The 12,824-nt window shown below is 34.0% G+C and overlaps 1 protein-coding gene across 1 annotated transcript; it reads right to left on the minus strand.

Moving 5' to 3' along the window:
- Positions 1-805: 805 nt before the first annotated feature.
- On the minus strand, positions 806-9,612 carry LOC127719216 (homeobox protein TGIF2-like). Its single transcript, XM_052225235.1, has 2 exons — positions 3,557-9,612; positions 806-2,104 (listed from the first exon to the last, which is right to left on the minus strand). The coding sequence occupies exons 1-2, from the start codon at positions 3,759-3,761 to the stop codon at positions 1,356-1,358; spliced, it is 954 nt and encodes a 317-aa protein (XP_052081195.1). The 5' UTR covers positions 3,762-9,612; the 3' UTR covers positions 806-1,355.
- Positions 9,613-12,824: the final 3,212 nt, after the last annotated feature.

Raw genomic sequence — 12,824 nt, forward strand, 5'->3', positions numbered from 1 at the left:
ATCTGCAGAAATATAAAGCTTTATACAGTGTTTTTGGAGATTGGAAGGCACTTTTTTTTTATGGCCATCACCCATACAATTGCATTTTACTTTGCATACATAACCACACAAAGTTCGTGACCTGCCCCTACCATACAAAAATAACTCCAGTGCCATCCAACCCCCCCCCCCCCCCCACATACTTGCCAAATACGACATATATTTGCTTCTAGAAATTTTAACAAAAAGACAATCAATCAATCCAATTGGCAAGGTGAGAGCAGCTGATATATCATTCTTTAGAAGTGTAGGTGCAAATATATCGAAAAAGTGGTAGCCCGAAGGATTTGACCAGTTTACAAAGGACTGACACTATTGTGGTATTTTGCAATAGAAATAATAGTGAGGACCAGCAGATTTTCTTCAAGGACCACCAAGGAAAAATAGATTTCATGAACTCTGTATGTGTACATGGAATTCTAACATAGCAAGTTATTGATTGATCATTTATTCTAATAAATGTTTCAAAATTGTTTTCAAAAAATGAAGAGCAAGATTGTGATTAAAGTGTATCCTAGAATATACCACTTCTTTGTTGAATGTTCTAGTTCTTCTTTAAAGCAATTTTGTGACAATATTTGCACAAGTATGAGATTTAATGACACAATGTTGGTACTAAAATAAAATCAAGGTTTTTGTTATAGGGACTAAGTGTGTTTCTTTTAATTCCAAATCTGACGGTACTTTCATAATACTACATATACAAATGTACCTGTAATGACCTGTAAAAATTATTAACAGTTATAGTCATATAAGATAAGATAAGATATATATATATATATATTTATTTTTTTCACTGATTATACAAATCAACATAGTAAAATTACAAAAAAGACTTTAAACATACATGTCCAACAGTATATCACCTATTTTAAATAGAATTTGTAAAATCCTTGTGTAACACATTGCATAGTAAAATCAATGAAACAATGATTCACTACCTGCGTCTTTTTAAAGTATTGCAGGTCATGAACTTTAAATGCATCCAATCGTAACAAGCGAATCATAATAACAATTAAAATGTCACTTAAAATACAAAAGAGCGGGAAACATGTTTATCCAGCATAGGTAAATATTACCTGTATAAAGTTTAAATGTCTTCAGATGGCCTTGTAATCAATTAATATAACAGGTAAAGTGTGGCAGGAGAATAAAAAAAAAATATCCCACTTAGAAACAAAACACAGGAAGCTCATTCTATAACACATTTTAGTAAATACAAAAAAAGTTTAACTGATTTACATATTTTAACAAATTGTATTAATATTGATTTTTCTATAGCACATTTAAACCCCCCCCCCCTTTTTTCAGAAATGTCATACTGATGAATTAGACACTGTTGATGATTCTGATCCTGATGATTCTTCTTTCTTCTCCATCTGACTTATTGCAACATCAACTAACAAGAAAAATGAATTAAAGTCTGAATTTGATTTATTTGCTTTTGGTTTATTCATTGTTAAGTCAACTGGGCCCGATTGCCAAAAATTATCTTCCACTTTATTGTTTTTAACAGGTGAATAACTCATTCTAGGCAATTTAGCTGCTGGTGTATTGTCACCCTGATCAGACATGGATTCTGATTCAGAGAAAAAGTCACTAGAGGATGCTTCAAAGTCAGAAACATATCCATCTGTTTCAGAAGATCTAGACGGGGAACTCAAACAATCACGAGGACGCTGATCTGGTGAGCTTTCTTGGTCAGATGAGAATGTTACACAGTCTAAAAGTGACTGTTTGTGTTTTCTAGTTATAGTATACTGCAGAGGATCCTGACCATCTTTCTTTATCATTTCTGGTAGAATTCTACGTCGAGCATTTATGAACCAGTTACACACTTGAAGAACTGTCAAATTGGTTGCATTTGATAGGAAAACTTTCTCTTGATCTGAGGGGTATGCATTGTATCTATGTTCATATAACCAGCCTTTTAAAACACGGACTGCTTCTTTTGGCAAGTTGCCTCTTCTTTTTCTGTTGTCATTTTGCAATCCAATGGAATATTTTCTTCTTTCCTCAGAATCATAATCATTTTCCCATGGTCTTAAAAATTTCAGATCTTTGGCTGTAATAAAAAAAACAACAAATTTGAATGAATAAATATGTCACATAAAACATTTTTGCTTTTCCACATAATTTCTATAATTTTCTATTTAAAGCCAAGCAAGGTTTATTATTTACATATATATATTTGTAATGTTTGAACGTTGTTTTCAATTTAGACTTGTTAATATTTGTTATGATTTATATTCACATTGTTTTTGTACTTCAAGTTTAAAATCTTAAGTTCTAGGCAGAACTACTTGGTTTTCATTACTTTTAGCAGTCCATGCACATTGAAATGCTGATGCCTACATTTTTGGAAAACATTGTATGTGAAAATTGCAAGTTTTAGAATGGGATAACAAGGGAAAACAATCTGATGACTTGATTCTGCTTCCAAGGCCTAATGAAATACTGATTAAGCATCACAACCTGGAATATGGGTGACTTAAACTAAATTCTGAACTAAGGCATTTGGAGGCTGAATCAAGTTATCAGATTGTTTTACCTTGTTAGCCCAATAGCAAAATCTTGAGCGAAAATTCACTTTTTTAATAGATGAAATTACCATATGCAACTGAAGTTGGTGTTAAGATGATAGGCATTTAATGTAAATCAACCTCTGACAAGGCAAATGAAACAAACATTGCACTAGTCATAAATGGGTACTCTTCTTCGGCCACTGTCAGACTGTTAGTATTATACTTTTTTATAGTCAGGTTTTGTATTTCATGATCCTGACTTGTGATATTTTTTTGACAATATAAAATCCACAAAAAGGTAGAAAAAAATCATAAGGACCGCAAGAGCTGTGGTTCTATTCCTACAAGATGTCATAATTATTTGGACATTGGCATTTTTGGGCAACATTTTGCACTTTAAATGAATGTAAGCACCATGTTCCGGGGTTCATAGACACCCGAGACTTTTATACTAGCCCCAGTAGACACCAAATAGAGATATATTATGTTTAATGTCATAATGAGTACCCATTTAATGATTTATTAGCTGTTTTAGTTCATAACTGACACAAGGAACTTTCCCAACCTATTTCAATTTAATTAAAGGTTAAAATATCTGATGAAATATTGTTATTGTAAATCACACTGGTCAAGCTACTCTAGCCCAGAATGTTCTGCATAAATACATGATATAAACGTTGTAGATTTCTAGTCAGTTATTTTTGACAACGCGGGAAAAGTGTTTTGTTTTCATCCGTTGTCCAAGAAAAGTGAGTTCTGTCAGAACAGCACCGTTCCAAATTGATCATAACTTGATTGATGCGTCCGTCTGGTGAATAATATTTTTGAGACAATTGCTTGTTTTCAATTTCTAACACAGAATATGTTGTTTTCCTTTGTTGTTTTTGTTCGACCACGTGCTCGCAAATGACAAGTTCCAATGTCAACAACAATTAACCCTAAATTTTAACAAATGCAATACACTGACACACACTTATTCTAAAATTACTTACTTCTTTTAATTTTCAAGCTGTCATTCATTTTCAAAGTTCCAAAATAATACAATTTCTCTGCTGAATTTTTAGAAAACACACTATCAACAACGCTTCCCTGTCTACCTCGTGGTAGTATATTTGACAAACGCGGGACCACGTGTCTCATTACAATATTAGTTAACAACGTTGTGATTGGCCAAGTACCTGCGTTGCTCATTGCCATTGGATGATATACTCTGACAGTTCGAGGCTCCAAATGTCAATTTGTGCGGGAATAAACGTCGTTTTTGACACATGCGTATTTGAAGGATGAAAATATCGTGTCATGATACTCGATTCAATATATATGTTCCTGATTACTCTCCCCCTTTTTATTTTTATTTTGGGTTTTTAGTGTATTATTATCTGGGAATTCCAGTATAACACCTTCATTATTATGTCCTCAGTAATAAGAATATTTATTATTCCAATCAAGGCCGGGCCCTTGATGGGCAGCATAACATGAACACATAAAACAATACACCATGATTTGTAACAGAAAAACATTTTTATATATAAAAATGAAACATTAAAAAGTTCAGACAGATGTTATTTTCTTCATTCTATAAAAAATCACATACATTTAATTCCAGGCAGGATCAGAACTATAAAATCATTACAATTATCAAGTTGTTATTACATACGTTAATTAATGATTTCGTCTTACATCTAGACATGTAATAATATAGCTCCCTAAATATTTAAGTATAGACAAATTTTCATTAGTAAATAACCAAACAAATTTTGCCTCATTTGAAAGATATATAAAATTGGGACAGATACAGTTTATCTCCTTGAAAAATATCTCCCTATCATTATTGTATGCTGGACAACTAGTAATAAAATGTTGTTCATCTTCAACCAAATTTAGAGTACATTTCTTACAAAGCCTTTGGTCTCTTTCTATATATAAAGTTTTATACCTGTCTCTTTCTATTTTGAGATCATGTGCACTGATTCTGATTTTACATATGGCACTTCTCAATTGAAATTTGTTTAAAGATAGATACATTTCTTTCGAAAAACAAGTTTTAAGTTTGAAGTAAGTATTTAATTTACAACTCTTTGTATCTCTTCTTTTTGTGTTCCAAAATTTTACAAAACTATTACAAAGTTTTGATTAACTGACTTGATAAAAAAGTTGAGCTTTACCTCCAAATTATGAATATTCAGCTTTTTAAAAATGTAATATATGGATGAATACCAGCATTCAATATTATTATTAAACATGTTTTTGTTACACATATAGGTATCATACAGTAAACCATCTTTCATATTTTTTATTCTAAACCAATATTTCAGCATTGATAATACATATAAACGTTTATATTGAAATATGTAAATCGTAGACCTGTATCATTAAATCATAAGTTAGTGTTTGCTGTTGTCTGGGTCTTGTATATATTTATATTTGGTTTAGATGGTCCCACCGGGTAGTCCCAGGTCACTGTCCCAGGTCCCACGTCTCTCGTGAACTGAGGGGTGGTATTTGGGTGATAAATGGATCAAAATACGTAATAAAATTACCCCATATATATATATATATATATACTGGTGCAACTTGACACGTGTCCGTGTATACTGCAGGATTTATTTATATAATTATTTATAACTACTGTATATTATGGCTGTGCCCGGTGCCTGCACAATGCCAATACGAAATTACAGTATACATAATTTGTATTTTAGAAAAGTGTATCAAGATATAAGAATTTTATTTGAGATATTTTACATTTATAAACGATGATTTGTCTTAAATTACAGCCTTTAAAAGGAACTATTAGAATATTAGTGTAATAGTCCCAGGTTAACTGTTAGAGGAAGGCAAACATAAAAGAAGAGAAAATGTGTCGGAGAAAAGCTCTACGGAAACGTTCTTTTTCTTTTTTTTTTTTTTGGAAAGGGGGGGGGGGAGTATTTAAAAAAAAGAAGAGCTGGACTATGATGAGGGTCACGGTTACTTACACATTGGTGCTGAGAAAAATTATGTTACTCTTCTGCTATCTACAGAAAGGTGTTTCCGCAGTGGCGGATCCAGAGGGGAGGTTCCGGGGATTGAAACCCCCCCTTTTTTTGGACGATCGATGCATTTGAATGGGGACATATAGATGGAACCCCCACCCCCCTTTATCCTGGGTTGGGAACCCCCTTTTAAAAATGGCTGGATCCGCCCCTGTTCCGTGTATATAATATATTATATATACCTGTACCTAAATATTCAATGCGGACCTCTCACACTCAGCTTTTGCGTCAACTTGAAGGTTTCACTTTCTAATCTTGAGTAGGTGTTAAGTAGTTAAAAAACACAAAATTTATACAATGGTTAAAAAACCGAGAGATATATTACGTTGTTATATAATTCTTTGTTAACAAGAGACTTAGGGGGGTCAAGGAAAACTATACAAAAAAGATTCCGATGACTTTATTTTATGAAAAAGTACACGACATTCAAACTTTTTTTTCGAAAAACTTGTATGCACGACTGTTGTATTCACGATAATGTCCATGTCTATTTTTTTTCCAAAAAACTTGATTGCACGACTGTTGTATTCACGATAATGTCCATGTCTATTTTTTTTCAAAAAACTTGATTGCACGACTGTTGTATTCACGATAATGTCCATGTCTATTTTTAACAACTACTTGTCTGGTCACATCTTGGGAAATACAGATGTTACCACGCCATAAATGACACATGTTACAAAGGTACTTGCAGGTTTTGCAGTTCATTCTGGCTATATTCGACAATGATTTGTATTGATTGCGCATAAAGTTTGTTTTTCTTTGTTCCATTTGTAGTTGTTGTAAAAAAAAATGAATAATAGATATCTGTAAATCGATCTTTGAAATTTATTATTTTGTGACAATATAAAACACACATCTCAAATGTGGATATCGATATTTCCAATCCAGTGGATGCATCATTGAGAAATACATCCTTTTTTCACGTAGTTCATTTTAAATTTTACAACAAAATTTTTAAATATGATTTGTGTATTTGTAAATAAAAAGTACTTGACCCTTGATTTTTCTGTAATTATATGGTTACATATCACTGTTTATTTGAAATAAACAAAGATTTATAAAGTACTATATAAATCCTTGAAATAAAGAAAAAATAATATTGTACATTGAAAAATCAGCTTGTCAAATTCATATGTAAATAAGTCAAGTTGCAACTGACACATAATTTAAGTATATTTTATTGTTCAAATATTTAATCGTTAAGAAGATATAAGTTTTAATCCTTGTTTGAGAGGTTCACAGATCAACGTCCATTGTATGTTTTCTTTGACGTGCCCCTGACAAGATAGGACAGTTTCAAACACATGTTAGTTGTCTCAGCGGTATTTATTTACTCAAGCAGAGAACGAAACATTCGGTGTTGATAAGCTATCTAATTGTTAAGTAAACTTTGAGATTAATTGATAAATGTTTGATAACACCTGCTCTTTTTAATTCACATTGATAATGCATAATTAGTCTTCACAGGTAAAGCCGGAAACAAAATGACATTTATTTGAACATTAAGCGCAGTGTTTGTCCCCCCTTTTTAAGTGGATTAATATTCCTGCGGCACTGTAAATGGAAGATAAAAGTGATTAAAACGTGTCATTGGAACTTGTACTTCACGTTCATTGATTGCATTGACAGCGAGGTTGTCACTTCTGGATTTTCATACGAATGAAAATCTCTCAAGATACGATTATGAAGACGACTTATATAAATTTATTGTTTCCGAACGAATCCGTGTTTGTGGCTTGGTTTAAGATTTTAATTGCACAGAATGTTATCAAATCAATAAACTGGAAAATGATTTTAACGTAAAAGAGAGGTGAAAGATACCAGAGGGACATTCAAACTCATAAGTAAAGGATTGTGTTACCATAAATGAAAGGGAATAAACTTAATACAAAGCCGGATTAGTATAACAATACGGAGATGTGGTATATATAAAAATAAGATGTGGTATGATTGCCAATGAGACAACTATCCACCAAAGTTCAAATGAAGAGGATGTGGGCAATAATAAGCAACCGTACGACCTTCAACAATGAGAAAACCCCCATACCGTATAGCCGGCTATAAAAGGCCCCCCGACATGAAAAATATGAAACAATTCAATGGAGAAAACTAACGGCATAATTTATAACAAAACAATTTACGAAAAACAAAATCCCAGACATGAACCAACGAAAATCAGTGCTACAGGATCCAAAAACAGCACCAAGGGAGTACACAAACTACTAAATAACCTAAAACCACACAAAGCTACTGGTCCAGACTCAATTCCATCCTTCATACTGAAACAGCGGCAGACCAATTCGCTCCTTTTCTTACAGATCTGTACCAAACATCACACAACACCGGTGAAGTCCCACAAGATTGGAAAGATGCTAACGTGGTACCCCTATTCAAGAAAGACGAAAGACATTTAGCTTCCAACTACAGACATGTGTCACTTACCTCCATCACAAGGTTTTGGAACACATAGTTTAAAGCAGTATAATGGACCATTTCAGTGGCGGATCAAGAAATTTTCATAAGGGGGGCCCACTGACTGCCATAAGAAGGGACCCGCTCCAGTCATGCTTCAGTGGTCCCTAAATAATCAACCAAATTTTTCCCACAAAAGGGGGGCCCGGGCACCCTGCCTCCCCCTAAATCCGCCTCTGCATTTTAACAAACATAACATCCTAACTAATGCACAGCATGCATGGATACCGCAAAAAAAAAAAAACGATCATGCGAATCACAAATAATCATAACCATCAACGACATTGCAAATAAACTGGAAATAGGATCCCAATTCGACATTATCCTTCTTGACTTTGCAAAAGCATTCGACAAAGTACCACACCATCGCCTTTTACACAAACTAGAATATTATGGAGTTAACCTTAAAGCTACACAATGGATTCGTTCTTTCCTCGAAAATAGAATGCAGAGCGTAATATTAGAAGGAGCTGTCTCCTCTCAAGTCCCGGTACTATCTGGCGTTCCCAAAGGCACAGTTCTTGGACCTCTATTGTTTCTGACCTACATAAATGATATGCCAGAAACATCAACGTCATCTGAAACCAAACTATTTGCAGATGATAGCTTTCTCTTTAGAACAATCAACAACAAGGCAGACAGTGACCTTTTGCAAAAAGACCTAACATCATTAGAAGACTGGGAGAATAAATGGCAAATGAGCTTCAACGCAAAAAAAAATTGCATAGTAATGAGAATAACACAGAAGAACAAAGAAGTAATAGATACCTATTACAAACTTCACGGACATACACTAGACAATGTTGATGCCAGCAAAAACTTAGGCGTAACTATCAGCAACAACCTATCCTGCATGGGATAGACACATTGACAACATTGTAGGCAAAGGAAATAAAACATTTGGATTTATCCGAAGAAATCTGAAAGACTGCACCAAACCAGTAAAAGCAGCAGCATATACAGCCATGGTAAGACCTTCAGTGGAATATGCCTGCACAGTTTGGGATCCATCAAGCCTAAAAAAGATCAAATCATTAGAACAAGTTCAAAAAAGAGCAGCAAGATTTGTCCATTACAACTACAAAGACCGAACACATGGCTGTGTAACACACATGGTTAAACAACTACAGTGGGAAAGCCTGGAAGAACGTAGGAAAACCAACAGACTATGTATGCTATTTAAAATCCAGCATGGGCTAATAGATATAGACAGAAAACAATATGTAATCCACAATGACAGTCGGACCAGAGGTATAGGCCGCTTTTACCAAGAAAGAATAAAAAAAGACACCTATTGACAATCATTCTTCCCAAAGACCATTAGGGATTGGAATCAACATCTAAAACAACCTCGGTCGACACGATAGAGGGATTCAGAGCTGTTCTGAAAGCAGGCTCTGAAAGCAGGCTCTGAAAGGAAGTAAACAGCATAGCCTGTATATAGTTTTAATTGTAAATTGGTGAATGTTTTAAATGTAAATAGCTTTGAGAAGACTAGCTATGTTGCCCGACACTGCGCAAAGTTTTCGCGGGACAAAACACATTCATATAACCGGTTCCTAACTTGGAAGAAGAAGAATTGGGACAGGCACATAAAGAATGTGAAATTGTCAATTAATGAGACAACTATCGATGTGAACAATAACGGGTCCACATACGGCTTTCAGCAATGAGCAACACCCATATAAAATACCACGACATGACAAAATGTGAACAATACAAACGAAAAAAAAAACAACGGCCTGATTTGTACTTCAGCAATAAACATCAACAAATATGACAGACAGTAACCAAGGAAACGAAAAAATTCATGTTCCTGGCTTGCGCCAGTCACATCGCACATGATAAGTAAGAATGTGGCGAGGTTTAACATGTTTGTGTGCACTCAACCCTCCCACAACCTGTTCAGTTATGTAACAACACAACATAAGAATTAACAAACTGTCAAAAGTCAATATAGTTGGAAAGGGCCGGACTCCTAAGATCGCCGGGAACTTAAAACAAATATTAAAAAGATAGAAGACACAAACTATCGACCAGAGTACTCACATTTACTCAAAGCTGGTTCAATGCCATCTTTCTGCTAAAAGATAAATCATGTTCTTCTAAACTTAAATGTCAATCAGTACAACTCCAACTTGACAGATTTAGCGTGAATAATTCAAAAGAAGTATGAGAAAAACTTGACCTTATTCAATGCCAAAATAATAGTATCGGCAAATTGTTTTGACGAATTCGGGATTATATGGACAGACACTCTTTTAAAAGTCTTTTCATTTACCAGAGTTTTTTTCACCTTTCTTGTTTTGACATTTTATATTGTATTATATGTAAGACTGTGGACTCGAATAACGCCCTGTTGACCCACCTAGTCTCATGAGAGTTCGTTGTTCCGACAGTTAGTACCACTTGATGGGATAATAACACGGGCTCTACAGTTCCTTAGGAGTCCGGGGCCCATGTATCTTGACTCCGGATCTCTATCGACGGAGCTGGGGGTCTTCATTTATTGGAACCTGCATGGAGTAAAATTAGTTGAGCCCGAAGCCCCAAACAGTCCTCAAAAAAGCCCGGGACTCATAATGTGGAGTTTGGAGCCGAACCTTAAAATTAGAATGGTTTCCAGATCGAGCCTAGTCGGATTTTTTTTTTTGGGGGGGGGGGGGGGGGGTCAAGTCTTTTCTAATTACTAGTAATCAAAATGTAATTGTAGCTTTAATAACTAAATAACTGAAGAATTTTAATTTGGTTGCCATTACATCAATGTACCGGAATCTGCAATCAAAATCATAAAGACGTAAACATTTTTCTTTCTTTCGTAAGGAAAACTTCATCAACGCTAAGAAAGTGAATATCAAGATGATAAACCATCAAGGAGCTGCGTATTATTTAATATGCCTTGTGATGTATATCTATATATCTTTTTGTGAATACATATATTGTACATGTATCCTGACAAAGTGATCAGTAAATCAAAGATCTGTTAATGCAGAGTAAGATGAAAAATCAAACAGCATGGTCAATAATATTAGGGTAAGCAGTTGAAAGGGACGCAAAAAAACTTTCAACAACACATACATCTTTTTTATGTAGTTCTAAGCCGGTCATAGATAAAAAAAAACTATAGGAATAAACATGGGATGAGACACTATTGGGGTCCTAATGGGCAAGCATATCTTGCTTGATTTACATGTACCGGTAAATGTCCATACATATGTTCATATTTTCCCGTACAATGTGAAAAAATGAACTTTACTCAAAAAACTTGGTGTTCATGCTGCAATCTGTTATAATTTTTGGTAATTTTTCTTAATAATATCTCGCAATGGTGATATAATTTAAACTATTTTAATGGAAAACATATTAATGATTCAGGAGAAAGTGATTTACGCAAAGAAGTCTAACAGGTAATTGTGTGAATTTAGAACGCGATTATAAACGGGATTTTAACTTAAATTATTAATTTTACAAAAAAGATCAACTTGTTTTGTATATCTTAATATCTTAATATCTTAATATAAAATTCAAATTTCCTCAAGTTATGAAAAAAACGAATCTTTATTTTACCGCAAGATATAATTGAACATTAAATAACAAGTACCCCTATTACGTTACGTGACTTTACATAGACGTTTTCTCATTATGACGTTTACCGCCATAAGCCTGGAAATGTCATGGCGGGTCACAATTGTGCGTTCCAACAGCATTTGCAACTGGAGCGTACTATAGTTTATTTCTAAGTTGAAACGATGACATGAGATTATAACAATAAACAAAAGTAAACAAATACAAAAGGTGACAATACTGAGGTAAAGAATTACTTGATTGATATAACATAAAAGAGACAAAAAAAAAAAAAAAACCCAACTTCATACGTGTATATTATTAATTATGAATAATGTTGTAAAAGTCAATAAATTTTATAAGACTATATATACACATGCATAGCTTAGTAGGTAATGTACGCACACAATGCAAGATATATTGGTCAGTGGCGGATTCAGGGGGGGAGGCGTAGAGGGCGTACGGTCCCCGAGTTTACCGTCGGGTCGTATTGGTTTTCTGAGAAGTTTCTTTTGACCATCTGTTCTTAATTTTGATTTTTGATTACCTCTCTGTATCTTCTATTTTTTCTGAATATGTTTATATTTGTGTTATTTATAATTTTCTTTTTGTAACATGATAGACGAAAGGCACCATTGTGACATTGTTATTAAAAAGTTATTTTGAGTTATCGCTCTTCACATATACATTACACATACATATCAATGTTGATACAGGTTGAATATCGTATAAATTCAATTAAGTAGTCCTTTTTTCAACCCTCAAGTTTGAATGAACTACAAATTGCAACTCAACTATAGTTGATTTCATATTTGAATTGGAGTAATATTTGTTTGATGGAAATAACTGGTAATGCCGGTATTTTTGAGGCTCTATATGTATATATTTGGGTATTTTGTTGCTCATTTCAAAATAGAAACGAAAAGATGCTCAAAGATGGACTCGTTGGCAGTTTTTGCAGCCTATGAGTCTAGGAAAACATGGTTTATTTATTAGACGAAATTGACTTTTAACCAGCTTTCAATAGCTAGTTACTGCTAGTACTCATAGTTCCCTGCCTTGTGGGGTTATTTTTGTGCTTCATGCAGATTTGATGATGTCTACAGTTTATGCATATGTTCCCCTGGCACAAGTTCGGGGCTGAACGCACACAAACATTCTTTAAGTGCATGTCCCAAGTAAGGAT

This window comes from Mytilus californianus, unplaced genomic scaffold (genome assembly GCF_021869535.1).
Source record: "Mytilus californianus isolate M0D057914Y unplaced genomic scaffold, xbMytCali1.0.p SCAF_104, whole genome shotgun sequence".
NCBI classification, from domain to species: domain Eukaryota; kingdom Metazoa; phylum Mollusca; class Bivalvia; order Mytilida; family Mytilidae; genus Mytilus; species Mytilus californianus.